General features: G+C 45.3%; 1 protein-coding gene across 5 annotated transcripts; it reads right to left on the bottom strand.

The window, feature by feature from the left end:
* Positions 1–493: 493 nt before the first annotated feature.
* On the bottom strand, positions 494–20,164 carry CBR4 (carbonyl reductase 4). Of its 5 annotated transcripts, none has more exons than XM_060102698.1 (6): positions 19,804–20,164; positions 19,365–19,406; positions 18,113–18,233; positions 17,242–17,378; positions 14,372–14,506; positions 494–3,111 (listed from the first exon to the last, which is right to left on the bottom strand). In XM_060102698.1, exons 1-6 carry the CDS (start codon positions 19,943–19,945, stop codon positions 2,933–2,935), a joined length of 756 nt encoding a protein of 251 aa, XP_059958681.1. In that variant the 5' UTR covers positions 19,946–20,164; the 3' UTR covers positions 494–2,932. The 5 variants fall into 5 exon arrangements, with proteins under 5 accessions (XP_059958681.1, XP_059958682.1, XP_059958683.1 ...); XM_060102700.1 differs by lacking the exon at positions 494–3,111 and adding an exon at positions 6,305–6,528; XM_060102701.1 differs by lacking the exon at positions 494–3,111 and adding an exon at positions 11,152–11,341.
* Between the last annotated feature and the right edge of the window lie 1,522 nt (positions 20,165–21,686).

Below are 21,686 nucleotides of genomic sequence, written 5' to 3'. Positions count from 1 at the left end.
CAGATAACAGAAGCATACACATTAAATCATCTTCTTCACATAAATTATTGCCCCGAAATTTACAACATAATTCTCTCTTAGAAAGCAGTTTAAATCCCTCTTATAAACTGAACATGGGGGCTTCCCTGGTGGTGCAGTGGTTGGGAATCCGCCTGCCAATGCAGGGGACACGGATTCGAGCCCTGGTCTAGGTAGATCCCACGTGCCACGGAGGAACTAAGCCCGTGCGCCACAACTACTGAGCCTGCGCTGTAGAGCCCGCGAGCCACAACTACTGAGCCCTCATGCCACAACTACTGAAGCCCAGGCACCTAGAGCCCGTGCTCTGCAACGAGAAGCCACTGCAATGAGAAGCCCCGCGCACCACGAGTAGCCCCTGCTCGCCGCAACTAGAGAAAGCCCGTGAATAACAACAAAGACCCAACGCAGCCAAAAATAAATAAAATAAATTTATAAAAAAAACTGAATATGAAAAAAATATGAAAAGCACAAATTTAAAAACGTCCCATGCAAACATGTTAACACTGGCTTTAGCCATAAACCATTTCCTAACAAGTACCCAACACAGACTGGATTGCAGGCTCCTAAGAGCCATATAAGAGCTGCAGCTGAGTTATCTTGTTAAGAATCCACTGAAGTTCTTGAATCTCTGAATATGAGCAACAGCTGGCAACCCATTTCAGCACCAGGAAGAGAGCACGAAACACGTCCCGCCCAGGCGGTGGGAGCCGATGGAGACGTCACCTGCGGGGTGGGGGCAGCTGGCTGCACCTGTCTAAGGCCTCGCTCCACCTTCCAGAAGTTCGATGTGGGCGGGAGCGGGTGGACGCTTCAAAAGGGGTCATGACTTGACGTGTGAATATACACACTTGAAGGTTAAAGCCATCCGTAAGCCACACCTCAGCGCCATTCGTTCCAGCGACACCTGCTTCCTTGCCGACCACCAGCCGAGGCGGCCCCACGGGGTCTGGAGCACTGGAGTCTGAGGAGGGCTCTGGCCCGCGGCCGCCCGGCAAGGCCTGCAGGCAGGCGGCGCTGGAGAAGCGCGTGCTCCGTGCGCAGGACGCCGGACACCGCCCCAACCGCTGCTTCCCTGCGAGCGCCGGGCACTGTGCACGCCTGAGCGCGGTCTGTGCACCGCCGTGTCTGCGGTGAGCAGACCGTCCGGTTACAATAGTAACTTACACTGGCTTGCTCACGTCCTAAACAGACTTCTCGAAGTAAAGAAGGCTATTTTGAAGATCAGTGCAAAAGAATTTTTAAGGAATCAGGAATCTTGATTTGGAACACAGACTTGACTTTGTTATTTTACTTTTATTACTCTGCATTTATTTAATATATCCTATTAATACGTTTGCATCGACTTTCAATATAAATTAAATGTTTACATAAAATCATTTCGGCTCCAATAAAACTGTAAAAAGATTGCTGTTTAAGGTGCAATAAATATTTAAAACATTTTAAAAGGACAAATTATAGAAATCAACATGAATCCAGTGACATTTAAAATGCTCACGGTATTCCCCACAAAACAGTTCAATGCAAAGTAGGCGTCATCTGATGTTTTCACTCAGTTTGTGTCTTAATCTCTAATCTCAGGCAAACATCTTCTTTTAAGACTAATGCTTAACCTGTTCCTTGTAAAGACATTTAACTCACTGTTACTGCATATTTACTTATTTATGATTGTTCATAATTATTAGTTTTCTAAAATGTCAGGCAAGAATATTATTATTGCTGTTTTTAAGTAGCCTGCTAAACTGTTTTTGTGGATTTAAAAAAACAAAACAAACAAAAACAAAAAACGAAACACTTCCACTTCCTAAGCTGATGAGATCTACGCAGCTCACAACAGTACCAGGTGTTAAATCAGTAAGAGTTAACCCTCACCATCTTTGAGAACTTCCACAGGATGGGTCAACTGTCCACACCTGCACTTGCATTTTATTGAGCCCAGTGGCTCAAGGAGGAGCAATGCCACTCAGAGAAACCAAACTCCACATTCATTTCAACCTGTAAATCAAATGACTGTCTAAGGGGCAAAAGGGATACAATGTTTAACTCTAGCAGGGCTGCTGAGGTATTGACACCTACCCATGCCCTGTAAATACTCTTACTTTGGCAATGGCCTCCAAGGTTAACTTCTGGAGTATTCAGCCTGATACAACAAAACAACTAATGACAATTAGACCATATAATTTTTCCCACTTTTGCCACAAAATGTATAAATTAAGATAACATCTGTTTATATCACTTGCAAAATGCCTATACAGTCAGCTCTCCACATCCATGACTTCCACATCCATATTCAACCAACCACGGATAGAAAATATTTTTTTAAAAATTCCACAAATTCCAAAAATACACTGCATTTCCACTGTACTTCAATTATTTACACAACCTTGTCACTGTGTTAGGTATTATGCATTATCTAAAGATGATTTAAAGTATACGTAGGTTAGTGGGAAGCAGCCGCATAGCACAGGGAGATCAGCTCGGTGCTTTGTGACCGCCTGGAGGGGTGGGATAGGGAGGGTGGGAGGGAGGGAGACGCAAGAGGGAAGGGATGTGGGAACAGATGTATATGTATGACTGATTCGCTTTGTTATAAAGCAGAAACTAAAAAAAAAAAAAGTATACATAGGTTATATGCAAATACTATGGAGGCTGTGGTATGTAAGGGACTGGAGCATCTGAAGACTCGGGGGCTCCTAGGGCAGATCCCTGTGGGTACCGAGGGTGACTACACACTAACACTGCTGCAGCCTGGAAGGTACGTGTCATTTAGAAAGCACAGCTGGTCACATACTGTCCTCTACAGACATATTCATATAAAGATGGAAATCAACATTTGTAGCATCAGTAGGTTTGATTAGCGAATGCAGGTATAACACTGTGTGCCTTTGACTCTAATAATAGCCATATCAGTTGGCTACATGGTGAGCTGCAAGCCTCCGTCCACCACCAGGACGTGCCCTGTAATGTATGGAGACTCCAAAAGAAACACAACTGCATGGGCCACATCAAGGGGGTCTCCAAACCTCCCAAGAGGGATGTTTTTCTTTAAATGTTCTTCTTTCAAGTCTTTCGTCATATCTGTATGAACAAATCCTGTAAGAGAAATGTTTGCTCATTTAGTTGAAAAGGGCAGACACTAAGACACTTGCTCAATTTCAAAAAAAATAAATAAATTCGCTGATGAAAATTGGAGATGATTAGTAAACCTTGTTTAGGAAATACAGAGTTTTGCTAGCAATCAGTACCCAAGTACTCATTTTTTATTCAATTTAACCCAATGAACATTTACTGAATGCTAAAATAGTTGACCCAACTCGTAGCACAATATGATTGGATAGATATAAACATAAATAAAAATTCCATTCCTTAAGGAACCTGTAACCTAGGGAGGAAACACTCACTTGCACTCCTAATTATAACAAAAGGAACTTGGGTGAATATCCTGATAGAGGTGACCACAAAGAACCACACAAGTGATTAATTTTCACTTGATTAGGGGTGGACTGGGGTAGTAGAGGGAAGGAAAGCAGCACAAACGTGGTTTGTGACAAAAACCAGTTTCCTGTGCTGTTATCTAAGATAGCTGATGATTAGAAAGACCAGTACTTCCAATGTTCCCGTAAGAAAAACATCTAATGGAATTATCCAATCCTGATGCAAGCATACACAGAAAATTTTAAACTTTTAAAGTTAACACGGCAGTGCTGTGTGCAGTAAGGCTCGCAGAGAACACGTTCTCAAGCAGCAAGAGCTGTAGTTAAAGCGCCATAACACGTGGAGCACCAGCTCTAAATGGTACATAGCACAGAAGAACTGCATATCTGTTACGGAAATCTTGTGAGATTAGTCTGATACATATGAATACATATTACCCATAACTTCTATAATCAGTATTCTGTACACTACTCATCATTTAGACTTAAAAAAAGAAGGCAAAGTACAGCTGTGATGAAACCGCGTCACGGGTGCGCTGTGAGCGAAGCTCCACCTACAGGAAGATCCCAGTACTGCACGGGCTGCGGCTACCCAACAAGCAGGGTCGCCGGGCTCCCGGATCCGAAGCCTCTGGAAACACTTCAGGGTCAAAGGTGCCCCAGAAAGTGAATCAGGAAAAGAACGCACTTCACATGCTTACAACGTCGACTGAATAAATCACGAATCTAACATTTACATATCCAGGTCATCTTCTCAAAGAGTTCATGATACAATTATTTACTCTAAGGTTGTTTTGAATTCTAGCAAAATTGGCATATTTCCCCACTAACTCCCAACTCTCGGCAGAAAATCAATAGTGCATTTTAATCTTAAAAAACAAAACAGACCTCAATAAACTACAGTAAAAACGCGCTGCAAGAAAGACCTCGTGACTACCGGTTAGCTCCACTTCTTGGTGGCTCTGCTGACGTCTTCTCAGAGGTGGCATTTCGTGGCAAGCAGGGCACTGGGTGAGGACACCCCCCACTAGCTTCCGTCCCCCGCTCTGCTGTACTCTGCACGCTAACAGCTGGGCAGCACGCACCACCGAACTGCAGGCTGCTCCGGTCTCGTCAAACGGGCAGTAGACTGAGAATGGCAGCCTGCAGCTCTACACAGCTACGACTCCAGGATGAAGGGACGCCTCATCACGGGTCGTCGTATTTCCCCTCAAAGGCCCTCAGTTCTTACACTGCAGCCGCGTGGCTGGAAGAGCTCCTGTTCAGCAAGCACAGGTGGATGCTCATCCGGGTTGTTACTCAGGCTGTGCTGAAGGGAACGGAGGTGCCCAGCTTCTGGGGGAATGTAAGGCCACACGGTCTGTGAGAGGCCACAGGAAGTGTTTTCACCCTGGGAAAAAGGCAGATCTGGAACAGGGCGCGAGGTGCGGGAAGGCAGACCGCAGACAGGAAGGGAGATTCAGGCAGTGAAAGAGGGAGAAGGCAGACAGGCCTCTGCCACGGAGATGCGGCCGTGGGACAGACCTGGTCCTCCAGAGACAGCCACGGGAGCCAGCCACCGTGGCAGACAGACTGACACACGCGTGCTTCTGACAGGAGACAGGCCTCGTCCAACACCACGGCCTGGACTCACGTCCGTGAGGGGTCAGATCTGTCGAGGAGAGAGTGGAGCCCGCAGGTCCAGCACAGCGTCAGGCTGCTCGGGCCCCCGCCCTGCGGGCCGGCTCTCCCTCCACTGCTCCCACCGAGTGGAGGATCAGGGCGTCATTTCACAGGGGGAGTTCTATGGCCTCTCCCACTGGGAACGGACAGCTGGATGGACAGGCCTCACAGGACAGCTGCCGGCCAGCGCTGGACCCTGCGCTGAAAGCCTAAAAGTGCAGTGGGGGACGGAGGCCAGGCTGAGAGGGAGAGAAGCCGTCCCCAACACTGGCTTCTCCTGGACCATGATGTCGGATACAGAGAGCGGGAACCTGTCCTAAACGCAAGCACCGTCCTCTCACTGTCAGCAGCTTTTTTTTTTCTTCTTAAATTAATAGACTTTATTTTTTAGAGCAGCTTTAGGTTTACAAAAAAACTGATCAGAAAGTAGAGGGAGTCCCCACATACCTCATAAATCACTGCCTTCCCCCTGCACCCCCCAATTATTAACACCCTGCCTTAGCGCACTGCCATCTGGTGAACCAACACTCATACGCTATTAAGTGAAGTCATGGTTTACCTCAGGGGCTGCCCTTTGGGTTGGACAGGTCTGTGTTCTGACAAATGCATCTCATCATGTATCCACCACTACGGTCTCATGCAGAGCAGTTTTACTAAAACTAAAACTCTATCTGCAGCTTCTTCAAATTCATATATATTATTCCCTAATTTATCAGGAATCAAAAAAAACCATGAAGCTAGTCTCTAGCGATAAAATAGTCCAGGCTCTACCAGATTTCACTATCATTTATGCTACAGCTCATGAATTACATGGTCCTGAATACATCCACAACCAGGGCACTGCATATAAAGTCTCCTAGACTCTCTATCAGATCTCGTAGGACCTGAGCAGAGATATTAGTAGTTTGTAAACACTGCACACACCCGTTTTTGTGCTTGTGTTGTTTCCCAATGTATGATCTCTCCTCGGCCCCTGAGGACGCTATCCCATAGCATTCTCCCACTTTATTTATAAAGCTCTGGAAATTTCACTTTACTACTCATTTTACTACATATATATTTACAACACCTTTCAAGCTGGGTTATAAAAATTACAGACTCCCAGTTGGTGCCACTGTCCACAGACGACTGTGGATCACCTATGGGAGCTAGAGGCTTCGGCGGGCTGCAAAGCTGTCACTCCTCAAGCCAGCGAGAGAACTGAGCAACAGGTGCTCGGCTACCTGAGAACGAGGACACCGCTGCTGCGGCTCCACACCCGTGACGACACGCTCAGTGCACTTCTGAAAGACGGGAGCCCTTGAGGAACAGGATACGCTTTCTCAGAAAAGCAGGTGTGTGGTTCTTGTCCAGTGACCGCTTATATTGGGTCAGCTCCCAAGGAAATGTACTTCCTTGACCCATTTCTGGCTACCTATAGAGTATAAACAAACAGCATCTCACTTCCATATGACCTGGTCACTATTTTAGTCTTGAATATTTTGATATACTGCAGAGAGCTTATATTTAAATAAGACGCCAGGACTTTAGCCAGTTTTAGATACCAGTACTACCAATTGTGGGATGTGCACTGTCTAATACGGCTCTCTGCTTAGATGTCCATTCTCTGATATAAGTTCCTAGGACCTAGAAGGAATTAAAATAATCCAAGACACTTTTTTAGGGAGATAAAACAAGGCTGTTGCCAAAATCTAGACCAAGATTTTAACCAGAACAAATTTGTATGTTCTAATATCACGCTTGTAAAAGTGTACAGGGAAGCAGTGTAAAAAATCAACACCACACTGAACAGCACACAACAGCACCTAAAGCAGTATCTGTTTTAAGTAGCTGCAAGCTTCTGCAAGCATCTGCCAGCAAGACTTTGTCCCAGGAGTAAACATAAAAGCTCTGCAACTAAAAAAAAAGGGAGGAGAGGGAGCAAAACACTTAGGGTGCCCTGTAGAAACACATGACTGCTGTACCATCTGTCCAGATGTTAAGGGCACATACCCTTTAGCAGGTTCAGTCCCAAGATGACACTCATATATATACTCACACGTGTGCAAAATAAATCACTTACAAGTACCGTCACTGCATTACTAGTCAGACCAGCAAAAGATCAGAAACAACCGAAGTGCCCAATGAGAGGCACAGGTTAAATGAATTACAGTGCACCCATAAAACAGACATTATTATCTTTCAACTCAGCCATTAAAAGTAGCGAAGCAGTCACAAAAGACGACACTTCGTATGACAGGGACAGAAAGTAGATGAGTGGTTGCTAAAGGCTGGGGAGATTGGAGAGAAATGGGGAGAGAATGCTCACGGCTACAGGGTTTCTTTTGGGATGATGAAAATATGACGTTCTCAAATGTATCACAGTGATGATGGAACAATTCTGTGACTACACTAAAACCACTGAATTGGACACTTTATTTTTTTGTTTTGTTTTGTTTTTTTTCTTTTTGCGGTATGCGGGCCTCTCACTGTTGTGGCCTCTCCCGTTGCGGAGCACAGGCTCCGGATGCGCAGGCCCAGCGGCCATGGCTCACGGGCCCAGCCGCTCCGCGGCATATGGGATCCTCCCAGACCGGGGCACGAACCCGTATCCCCTGCATCGGCAGGCGGACTCTTAACCACTGCGCCACCAGGGAGGCCCTGGACACTTTAAATGGGTGAATGATGAGGTATGTGAGTTATATTTCCATAGAGCTGTTATTTTAAAAAGTGAGCAGTCCTCTATATGGAAGATTGTTCTATGAGTAAAGCAAGGTACAGAACATTGTGAATAGTACGATCAATTTGTGTTTTCTTAAAAATATGTATTGTGAGGAAAAATGTTGCCTGCCATATCAGTAAACAAAGTGGTGGTCCAGTGGTTAGGACTCTGTGCTTCCACTGCAGGGGGCACGGGTTCAATCCCTGGTCTGGGGACTGAGATCCCACAAGCCTCGGCGCCAAAAAAAAAAAGTAAACAAAGGCTGTTGCAGCCATCAAGCCACTACAGCTGCCCCCAACGGTGAGCCCTGAGGGGACTCACGATGGGATAGATAGGAAAGCACAGGACGCTGGCCCCAGAGAGGTGAGGTTCACATCAAAGGAATGATTCCAGTGAGCCCAGACGTTGCATCTTTGCACACACAGAAAAGCGCTAAACTCCTTAACTTGAGATTTCTGGTTTTCTTTAATGAACAGTCATTTTTGATGTTCCGACTACCTGGTGTTTGTTGCAAAAACTCCTCTACATCCTGGCTCCCCCCTTACCTCTTGGGAGCAGCCCCTCGGAGCTGTCTGAGAGGCTGCCTCCCAGGCTTAAGTCCTCAGAAAGTCTGCCAAATAAAACCTAATTCTCAACTTTTAGGTTGTGCTTTTTTTTTCAGTCGACAGTATATATATATATGCTCTACTGACTTATATATGAAATACAGAGAGAACTAGCTGACTGTGGTTGGTTGCCTCTGAGGAAGGAACTGAATGGCTAGAGAAGACTCACTTTTCACTCTATGCCTTTTTGTACTTTTGAATTTTGTACATGCTTGTGTTATCTACTGAAAACACATTTTTAAAAGCAAAGTATCGGGCTTCCCTGATGGCGCAGTGGTTGAGAGTCTGCCTGCCGATGCAGGGGACACGTGTTCGTGCCCCAGTCCGGGAAGATCCCACATGCTGCAGAGCGGCTGGGCCCGTGAGCCATGGCCGCTGGGCCTGCGCGTCTGGAGCCTGTGCTCCGCCACAGGAGAGGCCACAGCAGTGAGAGGCCTGCGTACCGCAAAAAAAAAAAAAAAAAAAGTACTGTATCCAATATAGTTTCAATTTATCAAATATTCTGTTTCTCATATTCAATATTTTCCAATCAGTAACATTTATCCATGATGAGAAATTTATAGTTAATGTAATACCAAAGCTTAGCAACTAATTCATCTTTAAAAAGTTAAAAATATTAGGCAGCAAATGATAGCCTAATTTATTATTTTGCTTGTCCCTTGTTTTTCCTATTATGATTTGCTTTCTAACTGTTTTTAACTTAATTGGAAACTCCATTTGCAGGTGACGAGGAAAACTAACATTAAAAATAAACATATCAATTCTGATGTTTATCAACTCTGTTAAAGGATCTGAAGAATCTAGTTGAAATTACTATCTAAAATAAAGTTAATAAATAATCCACAGACTCGATTTAATGCTACCATTTCAACTTGTACTTTGCTTCTAATGAATGAAGCATATTCACACCATGCTCACAGCGCAGCCACTATAATACATTACACTACGGCCAAGACAATAAAGGCCACCCTACTCAGCGTCCACATTTCTTAGCAACAGGTTTTTTCTCTCCTTCAGTGTAAACTGCACTAGAAAGTAAGATCTTTAGGGAAGGCTATACACACACACATCCCTAACACTCATAAAATTTCCCTTTATATACAAGCTGCATTTGCACTAGTTAGCCTGTTGCCTTGACAACTAATTAACTCAGACAAAACTAAGCATTCCTTCTCCAGCGTTTCCACAGCATCACAGAGGGACCTGCCTGGCATTCACCACATGGCCCTGTAACTATCTGTCTATACACCTGTCTTTCCCACTGTGCTTCTTTCCTTGTGGCAGAAATAGCTTATTCGTGTTTGTGATTTTGGAGCGTTGCCAGCCCTCACATACAGGAGACACTCAGGAAGTCGGCTGAATGAATGATTAGAATCAGGATTAGGAACACTTGCACTACCCTGAAACCATCCAGCTTTGGGATCATCGTGACCTAGAGTTAACTCTTCATCACCCACACTACTGCACTCCCTAAAAAAGAGGGAAGCACATACATGCTGCCCCAAACCATAAATCATCTACCCTGTACATGGTTAAACTCGGCTAACACGAAAATCAGTCGGGCTGCACAAAGCACACACACACAGAAAGCAGTGCCAAGACCACAATGCAGCTTTGAGATTTTCTTTTTTTTCCCCAAAAAAATGAATGCATCTAAATCGAGTCATTTATCAAATGTTCATGGATTTGGAATGCTTGAACTCAGCTGGTCTCTGACTAAACAATGAATTGGGATGAAGGAACGCTGTAGAGCAAGAAGCCTGCCAGGACATTCCAACAATTCCCTGGTCCCTGCTGGTTCAGTACTGGTGCCAAACGCAACACCAGCTCCAGGGCCCACAGAGCAGAGCAGCCAGGGTGAACTTCAGCCTCCTCCTTACGAGCCCCCAGCGGGCCAGCCCCAGTGCCCACAGCAAGCTGGGACAGAGGTCCCACGGCGACCGGCAGAGACACAGGAGAACACTCACTGTCCTCAACAGTCCACTAACCAAACCTTCTATCACACCAGCTCATGAGTGATGATGTAGATTTGAGTTTTAGCACCTTTTTATTAGTCTCTTAACTAATCCAGGAGATTTTTATCAACTAGTCATTTGTCAAAAGGCAAATAATGTAAAGGTAAAAATTATAAAATTGGAAGATTCCAGGTATTTTAGACAGAACATAATAGCAAAAGAACAAAAAGACCTAAATCTTGTAATGATATAAAACAAATCTAAGGGGCCATAATTTTCAAGCCTTATTAGCTGGCAATCAACAGATAACGCTTTTGTAACAGTTCCACCAAAAACCAGCTGTGGGACCTTGGGCAACTCACTCTGTCTCTTGGGGCCCAGTCTTCTCAACAGTTAAGATGACTAGAATAAATCATCACTAAGATCCTGTCCACCTAACATTATCCCACAATCAGTGCAAAGTTTAAAAATAAAGATCTTATATAAAATATAAGGTACAAGAAATTTTTTTCTAGGCACCAGTTCATTACTTGATTTTTTTCACAATCATTTTAGAACTACTCATTTTAGAACTATTTCCAATCATTTCAGAAGTATTCAGGTTCTAAACTACTCTATCTATGAGTATCAATTCACAGGCTAATTAACGGCTTCCTTCTCCATAAAGCAAAAACCATAATCAATAGTTATTTTAATAAGTTTTAGATAAACACACAAACAAATGTGTGTCTGACAAATACGTAATCGTGTGTGTGTGTGTGTGTGTGTGCGCTCTGGCATGCATCTGGGCTGGACGAAGTGCACACTTTCTCACGCTGCCACGCTCTTGTGTCCCTGGTGCTCTGTGAGCCACCCCAGCTGTCTACACCTCCAGGGAGCAGCTTGGGACCGGCTCCACTGCCACACAGCTCACACAAGAACCAACAGCCCGACATCAACCCGCTCAATTTGTGGACTTGTCAACTCCTTTGGAAAAAAAAAACAGACTAAACGTCAGCCTTGGACAGGTCTTTTCTACTTTTTTGTTTATTCTGTTATCTGCAAATTTGTACCAACATATAAATGGTTCTACTCTCCAGAGACGTGATTTCTGAGGTCACCGCTGGGACCGGAGGCTGTGTTTGGACACTGAACTGCACTGTTTTCTTAAAACCAGAGTCTACTTTGTTACCCAGGTCTGCTTGTAAACTTGTGGAACCCCAGATATTTGAGGCAGCTTCCATAATTTTCATTTTGTATATCTAACTGGACCAGTACTAACTTTATATGTGCTTAACTGGTTTATACACCTTGGGACGCTACCTGGTACATTTCTGACTCATCTTAGAAGCACCGTACTTTGTACTCACACTCTCAATGGTTCTGGCCTATTCCGACAGGACAGTGACAGGACAGTCCCGGAGACTCTGCCTTTCACGTTTGGGAGCACCTGATACGTTTTCACGTACATACTCTAAAGTGCTCGCACCTGCCCCCACCATCCTGTGGACTCCGCGCACCCACAGTGCTGTCTTCTGGCGCCTGCATGCTCGCTGGTTGTTTCAGTTACTCCCGGGAGCCTCAAAACGTGTGGACATCAGAAAGGGAGACGTGTGTCTAAAACTGGAGCTTTGGGGCAATGTAACCTTTTTGAATTGCGCTGCACCAGTTTTCCCTCCTAATCCTGTGCCTGTTCTGGTCCAGGCGGAGGCTGGTTCGGCAGCTCTGCCTTGAAGGAGTGCGTCCACAGTCACTCCACCCCCTCTCCCTTCTGCCCTGAAGGTCACTCGGCACACAGTGGAAATCCAAGTTTAAAATGGGACTTCAGTCTTTTGCAGAATGCTTTGTGTTCATGGGTGCAGATGGCTACTAAATGGAATAAACGTGGTTACAAACTGGGGCAACTAATTTGAAAAGCAACAAACCAGCTCTAAGTTGTACGTTCGGATTTGTTTTAAAAGTCTTAGCACAAGTTGGAGAACTTCTTTAGCCTTTAGCAACCTAAACTATAATTCCCATCATTCTGTTTCAATATTTTCCAATTACCTGTAACAGACCAACCAGGCTAAGTTGGCTTTGCGTCCTATTTAATCCATCCACATTTTCAACTCGTGTGGAGGGCCTCAAGTCAGCACAGTGAAAGGAACAGGTGCGCTTTATAAAACGCCCCCTCGCCTTCTTCAGGAGGCTCTGACTGCCGCGGTCCCGAGCCCACGTCACATCTGCTTTGTCTTCCAGGTGACCTGCGCCCTGCTGGCTTGGTCTTCCTACAGGCTTCACGAGAACACCAGTGCTCCTGAGGGATTCTCCACCGGCAGCCAGCTCTACTTCGAGCCCCCCCACCCCGTGACTTCTACTCCTGAAGATTCCTTAAATTCCCACCTCTCCAGCCACGTTCATTGTCGGCCACTCCCAAACAGGTCGGATTTTAGCAGCCTGAGCTCCTCTGGGAATACACCTCCCGCACACGGGCTAGAACCTGCGGGGGCCGGCGAGCGTGCCCTCACTTCTGTTACCACGTGCCACCACTGCGCCCCCCCCCGCACCACCACACAGCAGGCCTCAGAGCGCCTCCTTCGCTCACCAAAGAGGCAACCACAGCTAAAATCACTGTCACAACCTACTACTTCCCAGAGTGACTTTTCAAAAGATGTTTCTTCCTCCTAAGTCTGCGTAAAATATCTTTGCTCCTTCAAAATTTTCTTTGTGTTGAAATTCTAACGTGAATACGGGGTAGCTCTCTGGGGCACAGTGACACCCAGTGAAAGGTGTCTTCTCCATTTTGGAGACAAACATACGTGACCTCTGATCATTCTTTCTCTGTACAAACACTGGCTTTCTGCAGTACAGGCAGACCTCGTTTTATTGCACTTTGCAGACACTGCGTTTTTTACAAGTTGAAGGTTTTGGGCAACCCTGGATCAAGCAAGTCTATTGGCGCCATTTTTCCAATAGCATTTGCTCACTTCATGTCTCTGTGTCATATTTTGGTAATTCTCACAATATTTCAAACTTTTTCATTATTACTGTATTTGCTGTGGTATCTGTAATCAGTGATCTTTGATGTTAGCACTACAACTTGACTTGAAGGCTCAGGTGATGGTTAGCATTTTTTAGCAATAAAGTATTTTTCAATTAAGGTATGAACACTGTTTTTATAGATATAGTGTTACTGCGCACTTAATAGACTGTAGCATAGTGTAAACACAGCTTATGTATGCACTGCGAAACCAAAAGGTTTGCTGACTCGCTTCATTGTGACATGCACTCTACTGCGGTGCCTGGAACAGAAGCAGCAGTGTCTCCGAGGTCACCAGCACGTCAGTTGTTGTAGGGGATTACGGCATGAAATGTGCAAACGACATCATCTACATAGCCTTGTTGGATGACCTCCTCTGGTTCACACTGTTATTAAAAGCACATTGTATTATAGAGCTATTCAGATATTTTAGATATAAAGATGTGTTATTTCTTTAATCTAGACGTATGGAATACATTAGGTAATAGATGCATTACTTGCAAAGTTCTGCTTTGACAAACTGACAAAGTCTAAATTAACAAATACTGTATCCCAGTGAGCAGCAAATCAATGAAACATCCCAAGAAGAGGAGAAAGACAATTAAAATGGAAACAGCTCTCCAAAGGGACACAACGTGGACCCGTTCACCTGCAGGGTGTATGCTACCAGTACTCCCCACCCCACTTACTTGAAATTCTTACATTCAGCTCTTGAGAGTTCTTAACTTAAATACAACTGACTTTAAATGAGAAGTTTCTCTTGTGGTTTTAGTACAGATGCAGCGTCCCGGCCCCGAGTCCCATCAGACCGAGGTCACGCCCTCCCGGGTGGCACTGCTCCAGGACTGAGTAACAGTGCGGGTCCCCTGCTCCTGTCCCAGCACCTCTGAGAACTACCTGATGATGATGACGTACTTACAGACACAAAAACAGTCTACTGTTATTGTAAAAAGCCATAGACGCATATAAATTAAAAGAAAAAAGAAGTTCCCACTCACCTGGCGCAACTACATTCACTCTAATTTTCTTTCTTGCTACTTCTTTAGCAAGAGAGCGTGAGAACGCAACTAGCCCGCCTTTACTGGCGCTGTACACGGACTGGCCAGAACTGCCTTTTACACCTGCAACGCTTCCTGGAAAAAGAAATGAGAGCAAATTCAAACCAATTAATGGGGTTACTATTCTGAATGTTCAGATACTCTACAGTAAACAAGCAAGGTACAAACTATTCTACCCTGTCCTCTGCTAAAATTAGGAATCCTAACCATTGTCATTTGAGTAGTAAGACTTAGGGTCTGAGTCTCCTCAGATACACAGAGAAAACAGGATCCAAAAGAAGCTCACGGGAAGCCCTGAGTGCCGGGCAGGGGTTGAGAACGGATCCATTAAGTGACAGGAACCCATTCTCATCTCTGAGGAGGGCAAACGTGATGAAAATTCTACAGTAGTTACAAAGGCTTCCAATAGGACATGGTTAAAACCAGAAAAAAAAGTCAGATAAAGGCTGATTTTATGATTCTACCACACACATAAGGAAGTATTTATTTCCACCTAAAATAAATAGTTTATCTGAGGATAAATCTTACTAAATTTCAACTACTATAAATCTAAATTAGCAAAGTTTCAATTGCACTCTATCTGTAAAATTGCAATTTAGTTACCTTCAGTGATGTATTAACCTGTACTGCCTACTATAAAGATTCTTGGGTGGCTTCATTTATATGAATATGAAAGAATAATTTATAATTCAAGTATCAACTGTATGGAAATAAATTCTTGCAGAAGAGAAATTGGGGAAATAATCTTCTCCACCAGTGACCTGTACTTATGATATAAAAATTAATCAAGAGCCTCAGAAAATTTCTGAGAAAGTAATTTAATTTTAGAAAAAGAGAACATTGCAAATACTTCTCAAATTATAATCAACAAGTCCAATATTAAAATATTTAACCACGTTAGATGTCACATGCCAGTTAATGACAAAGGAAGAGAAATATGAAGCACAGAAAGAGAGAAAAGACACATCAGACACAGGAAACGCAGGTGGAGAGAGAAAGGGGTTTGGGGAGAAAGAAAAACAAGGAGACACACAAAAAAGAAAGAACAACGCAGGCTTAAGAGGAAAGGCCGAGCATGAGGCTGGAGCAGATTTATTTCATGCCATACGCTACAGTTCCCGTCAGAGTGGTAACTTCTGAAATACAATGGACTTTCTCGCAGTTTAAAGTAGTCCCCTCTGTGATAAGAGTCCCCTAGTTTATTTTCAATACTCTATTTTTATTTACTTTCAGCATGAATCTAAAAATTTGCATGTAAACAAAGGACTGATATGGGCTTTTTATATATATCTAAAAGGGGGATATTTTACAGTTAAACAAATACACCCCACTTTATCAGGTGAAACATACAGGCCAGTGTACCAGCTTACAAGAACCTAAATCATATCTGGCTGTGTTAGAAGGCAAAGGTCAACTCATTTACTAAGCTTTTATAAGAAAACTGACCTCTCACATTTTTAAGGGTAAATGTCAAAAATGTTCTACTTCTTATTAGCACAGTATTCTTTCCTTTTCTCATTTTCAAAAAAGAAAAACCCTACATTCTGGCTTTAAAAACCCTTATAATCTGGTTTAAATCTTGTATATAAACCCTATATTCTGGCTTGGAAAGACATCTCCTGCATTAGAAAGAACAGGGTCACTGACTTTAACAGGGCAGCATCCCCCTTCTGTGGCCTTCTACAGTATCACCACTTAAAAGGCAGATGGCATGCTGCTATTTTCAAACTGTCAGACTGAAATACAACTTCAAGCCACTTTGCATTTTAAGGTCTATAGGCACATTCTACAGTCTGTCTGCCCCATGGGGCAGGTGAACTGAAGACTAGGAGTTACTTACATCCATCCTAAAAAACTGAAAAGGTTGTTCTCTTAAGAAAACCTCCTCTTAGACCTCTGAACTAGATTTATTAGTGACCCATGCAAGCGCTGTAGAAATCACTTTTTAGCCCCCACTATCAAAAAGTTTTTAATTTCTTGCCCAGTTTGAAAATGCGGTTTCACATAAAAATCAGGATGTTTGGACTTCCCTGGTGGCACAGTGGTTAAGAATGTGCCTGCCAATGCAGGGAACATGGGTTCAAGCCCTGGTCCGGGAAGATCCCACATGCCGCAGAGCAACTAAGCCCATGCGCCACAACTACTGAAGCCCGTGTGCCTAGAGCCTATGAGCCACAACTACTGAGCCCGTGTGCCACAACTACTGAGCCTGCATTCTAGAGCCTGTGAGCCACAACTACTGAGCCCGTGTGCCACAACTACTGAAGCCCGCGCGCCTAGAGCCCGTGAGCCACAACAAGAGAAGCCACCGCAGTGAGAAGCCCGTGCACCACAACGAAGAGTAGCCCCCACTCACCACAACGAAAGCCTGCGCGCAGCAACAAAGACCCAACACAGCCACAAATAAATAAATAAATAAATAAATATTTTTAAAAGTTAAACAAAAAACAGGATGTCCAACTTCTCTTAAAAAATCCAAATAGCTGGCCAAACTGCACCATGTTTGTGCACAGCAACCACCTGCTGGATCTGGGCCATTCCCCACTGGGCACCTTTTGTCATGTATCACCTGGCTCGTGCTGTCACTTTCCCAATACCTGGTGGTGTCACTCATATAACACCTGCTTGACCACTAGAAGGATGTAAATGGGTGATTCCTGTTTTACAGATTAATCAGTTAAACTAATCCTTTTTCTGCAGATAGTAAAGATACATTCCGTCCAAGTTTCACAAGTAAATATGTTCCAAATTAGTTGATAACTTTCTTATGATACATGAGATAATAATAAATCCACAGAGATCAGACTCACCCACATTCACAATGGACCCTGCCTGCTGTTTGATCATGGTCTTCATGGCAGCTCTACAGGTCAGCATGGAGCCCCAGAGGTTAGTATGAAGCTGAGACAGCATGTCTTCGGCGTTTGTCCTTACTAAGAGGTTATCCCTACCAAAACCACAAAAACCATGTAACGTAAAATTGGGATAAAACAAAGCAAAGTAAAAAGTCAAGAAATATGTAACATTTTCCCTGAATGCAGAATACAAGAAGTGCTTTATATTTGAGCTAGAACACCTAGAGAGCACATTTTAAACTTGGTTTGAGGCACTGAAATAACAACTGATAAGCCAGAAAGGATCCCTTGGAGGACAGGCCCTGGCCCCACTCAGGTAGAGGGGCACATACCCCTAAACTGCTCAAAGTAGGGCCACATGGCCAAAATAGCTTGAATGAAGTAACTGCCACACTACGCCTTGCTTAGAAAGTAAATTTTTATATTATTCTAAATGTTCTGTCCTAAATTCATTAAAAAAAAAAGAATACCCACTCTGATCCCATTAATATTAACTGAGAAAACATATATGGTGGCAGAGGTCAGGACCATGGTTACCTATAAGGAAGTACTAATTGGGAAGAAACTGAGAGAGCATGCTGGGGTTCTGGAAAAGTTCTGCAGCTCAGTATGGGTGGTGATTACAATGTTAAAACTGAACTGTACCCTTACTATAATCTCAATATAAAAGAATGAAAAGAGTGCGTGGACCAACAGATCAAGTGTCAAAATACAGTTTTTCTTCCAATGAGAAGTAAAACAAGTTAATTAGTATGTTAACTCATATTATTCAAAGACATAGAAGGAAAAAAAGACATATAGAAATGTACTTAACTTTGTGACCAACCTGTTAATTCCAGCTGCATTTACCAAGAAATTAACTCGACCTAAGTTCTTCTCTATCTCTTCAAATGTATTTTGAACATCATGTTCTTTGGCAACATCACAGCTCAATGCCAAATGATCTCCTATACAACAAAATTAGATCAGAATTGCTAATAAAGTATAACTTGAATTTAAAAATGATTCAATACACATTTGTCAAGCATCTACTACGAGCTAGATCTGTTCTATCCAGAACATGAGATAAAACATGATTATGTCCCCGATTCCTGATTTCGTGGAGTTCAGTCTAATAAACTGGATGGGGGCAGGTGGGTAACAAGAAATAAAGTACTTTGTATGATTCATCTAACAATATTTATAGCTTTGACACTGACCCCATGCTATGCAATTCAGCAGTTTTCTCTGTTTTATATTCATTTTTTTTGAAACTTAACGTCTAATTCAGTTAGGTTTTTGATGAATTGGTCTCCTGACCCTGAAATAAACTCTAAGATTTTTTTTGTTTAAGTATGTCACATATATTATAATGACTATTGTTCAAGCCTGACCATTAGGAGAGATAAGACAAAGCGGAAGCTGTTAAAAAAAAAAAGCTAAAACTTTTTTACTAAAAACAACTCTTACCTGTTTTTTAAACATATCTTTTTTTGAAATGTTTAAATACCAAAAAAATTACCCTTCAAAGAAAGCATTTTTTATTTAATAATACACCTTTTTAACACTCTTAACTGTAAATTTTTAAAAAAAACTCAACAATTGTTTATCTTCTGGCTAACCTTGCCTAATACATTAAAATCATCTCCTTAAACATTCGAAGACAGTAGGTCATCCGGGAAGTGATACTTTCTGGGTGAAAACCAGTCACTCATGGACCACGTAATTCAAGGAAATGCAAGGCCCCAGAGCATCTGCGTCTCTCTCGGCTCTTACCTGAAGACACGCTGGACCCACAACCCCTGAAACCCAACAGCAGGTTTCATACTGTCCAGCCAACACTGATGGCGTGGGGTAGCCCAGAAGGACCCCCACGTTCTCGCCCCTTTGAATCTGAGCAAGAAGCATGGCTGAGATGCTCCCTGGTCCATAACGTACCCGCGGCCCACGTAATCACTTCGGTGAAGCCGTCGGTGACGTTCCTGTAAAGGTGCCCCCCACCCGGCCCCGACGGTGAAGCCGGTGCCCCTGCTCCCGGCCCGCCTACTACCTCAACAACAGCTGCGAGCTCGGACCCTCACAGCACCCTGTCTTCCTACCCTCCAGAAACTGAAATTCGCAGAGAAAGTGACGATCCATTCCTAATAAACGGGGGGAAATGGAGTTTAAGTGCAATAACAAGGAATCTGGCGGAACAAATCTCATCCTCCCTTGGTGATGGTCACCAAAGCACCGCAGTGACGTCAGTGCCTTGGACACAGGAAAGCAAACAGGGTACAGCCAGGACTGGAAGGGCCGCAAACGTCCTGGGCCGGCACTGCCTGCGCATGCGCACACGTACCGACGCGCAAGAACACGCAGGCGCGCCGGGAAGCCTCGCCAGACCGCGCCGCACCTGCGGCACGCACCCGCCCCGCGCCCCACACGGTGAGCCCGACCGGCCCGGGGAGAAGGGCATCCACGACGGCTTCTCGGACCCGCACCGGCCGCGGCCCACACTCGCCGCGCGGAGGCGGGGCGCCCCCGGTCGGTACCCACCGCCCAGGTCCCCGGCCACGGCTCTGGCCCCCTGCAGATTCCGGGCGACGATGGCCAGTCGGTAGCCTCTCTGGGCCATCAAGCGGGCCACCGCCCTGCCGATGCCCCGGGAGCCTCCGAACACGGCGCACACCCTGTCCATCTGGGATGGGGAGCTGCAGACCCGGAGGAGGAGGGTACAAGGGCCGGCCCTTCCCACCGGCCTCGCGCCTTCACACCACAGCGGCTCCCACAAACCGAAGCGCCGCCCCAGGCCTCCCGCCGCTGGACTGGAGCCCGGGAGGGCGGAGGCGCCCAGAGCGCTGCGTCAGCACGTCACGTCGGCGCGCCGACGTCAGTGCGCAGAGGTTACGGGCGCCACGCCCTCCGCGGACGCGAGCGTGGGCGGGAGAGACCGGGGCGAGACAACCAGCTGGAAGGGGCCGCGCTGCATGCTGGGACTTGTAGTCTCGGTGCCGGCGGAAGGGCACGGTAGCGGTGCCGTGGGTGGGATGGGGGCTGCCCTACAGTCGGTGGGCCCTGGGCTCCGGCTTTGCCAACACCCTGGACGCTGGATGTTCCGTCGTAAGATCAGAACCGTGCCGGGTTGGGACACGGGGATCACAGCGTTAGGACCCGGGATGGACTCTCCAGGTTGTGTTTGGCTGAGACCTGAGGTCCTCCCGTGAAGGAGTGGACACCGGAGTCAGCGTCAGAGCAGACCTTGGTCTTCCTGTTGTCCAGCTTGGCTCACGTGCCCCACGCAGGGTGAGGCCTAACAAACCAAACCGTGGGCGCGTCTGGAGCTGAGAAATGTTTCGTATAGGGCTGTAAGAGGGAAGAACAAGCCTGACTCCATAGTGGGTCTGTTTCTTCCACTGTAACCTTTGTATTCTGTTGCTTTTACTTTAAGAATGTTGCCTGCAGCCTGAAATATACTGGAGAGCCAGTGCTCAAGGCTCTGACCTTTAAGGGGACACCACTTTTCCATTCATACAGAGATAAAAAGTTGCAGAACAAAGAATAACGTTGGTGTAGTTGGAGGTTTACAGGAGCATCGTGACCTGACCTTTGTGGAGAAGCTGCAAGAACAAGGGATTCCTACACAAAATGTGCAACAACCAGCCACACCCTCTCCCTCACCTGGCCTTTAAAAATGCTTTGGCGGTTTTGGGGGCACAAGGTACCCATCTCCTTGCATGGCCCTGCAATAAACCTTTCTCTGCTCCAGAGTCTGACGTGTCGGTATTGTTGGCCTCACTGTGTGTCTGGCACATGAACTTGGTCCAGTAACAGCTTCAGGGAAGGAGTTTTTATGGGCACCATTTGCTAGGAGGTCTGCGGAGTGTGTACCCCTCTTCTGATTGGTTGGTGGTGAGGTAACAGGGTGGTGTTCCAGCAATCTCAATCATCAGCCTCTGGTTCCGAACAGTCTGGGTCCCCGTGCTTGTGCTCGACCTGAAGTCACCATCCTCCACCGGGTGGGACCTTAGTTCCTGCAGAGAAGAGCTCAGAGACACGTATGAGGCTGTTATGCAGGTCCCCTGAGGAGAAACCAGGACTCTGCCACATCTTGCGCTGTTGTTTCTTCCTGCACCCCTCCGCTAATAAGTAACTGTTTGAATCTGCCCTTCGGAACTCAGGAGAGGTCTAGGAAGCAGAAAGCCTTTTTCCTACGAACGAGAAATAGGTGACATGGAAAAGCTTTTATACCCGGGAGGGTCCCACACGGTCCTGCTCAGTTTCAATCCCCCCCGCCTTCTTTGATTCTCCTGCATCTTCAGGGGAACAAGTGTTAGACAAGAAAAGGAATACCATTTTGGACAGAGGGGTTAATCATAAACGCAGTTTTAGGGGGACTCGGTTTCACCCGCCTGAAGGAGTGGGACACGAGGGTCAGACTC

Source organism: Mesoplodon densirostris, chromosome 6, assembly GCF_025265405.1.
Source record: "Mesoplodon densirostris isolate mMesDen1 chromosome 6, mMesDen1 primary haplotype, whole genome shotgun sequence".
Lineage (NCBI taxonomy): Eukaryota > Metazoa > Chordata > Mammalia > Artiodactyla > Ziphiidae > Mesoplodon > Mesoplodon densirostris.
The sequence above is the reverse complement of the archived record's forward strand: the minus strand, read 5'-3'. Positions and strand labels throughout refer to the sequence as shown.

Bases quoted from the DNA above. Each gene is read 5' to 3' on its own strand.
- CBR4 (XM_060102698.1), bottom strand. From the start codon at position 19,945: ATGGACAGGGTGTGCGCCGTGTTCGGAGGCTCCCGGGGCATCGGCAGG. The intron at 18,234-19,364 runs GTAGGAAGACAG...TTTGTTGTATAG, and splicing joins CGAATTTCAGTTTCTGGAGG to GAGATCATTTGGCATTGAGC. The intron at 17,379-18,112 runs GTTGGTCACAAA...TGGTTTTGGTAG, and splicing joins AATGCAGCTGGAATTAACAG to GGATAACCTCTTAGTAAGGA.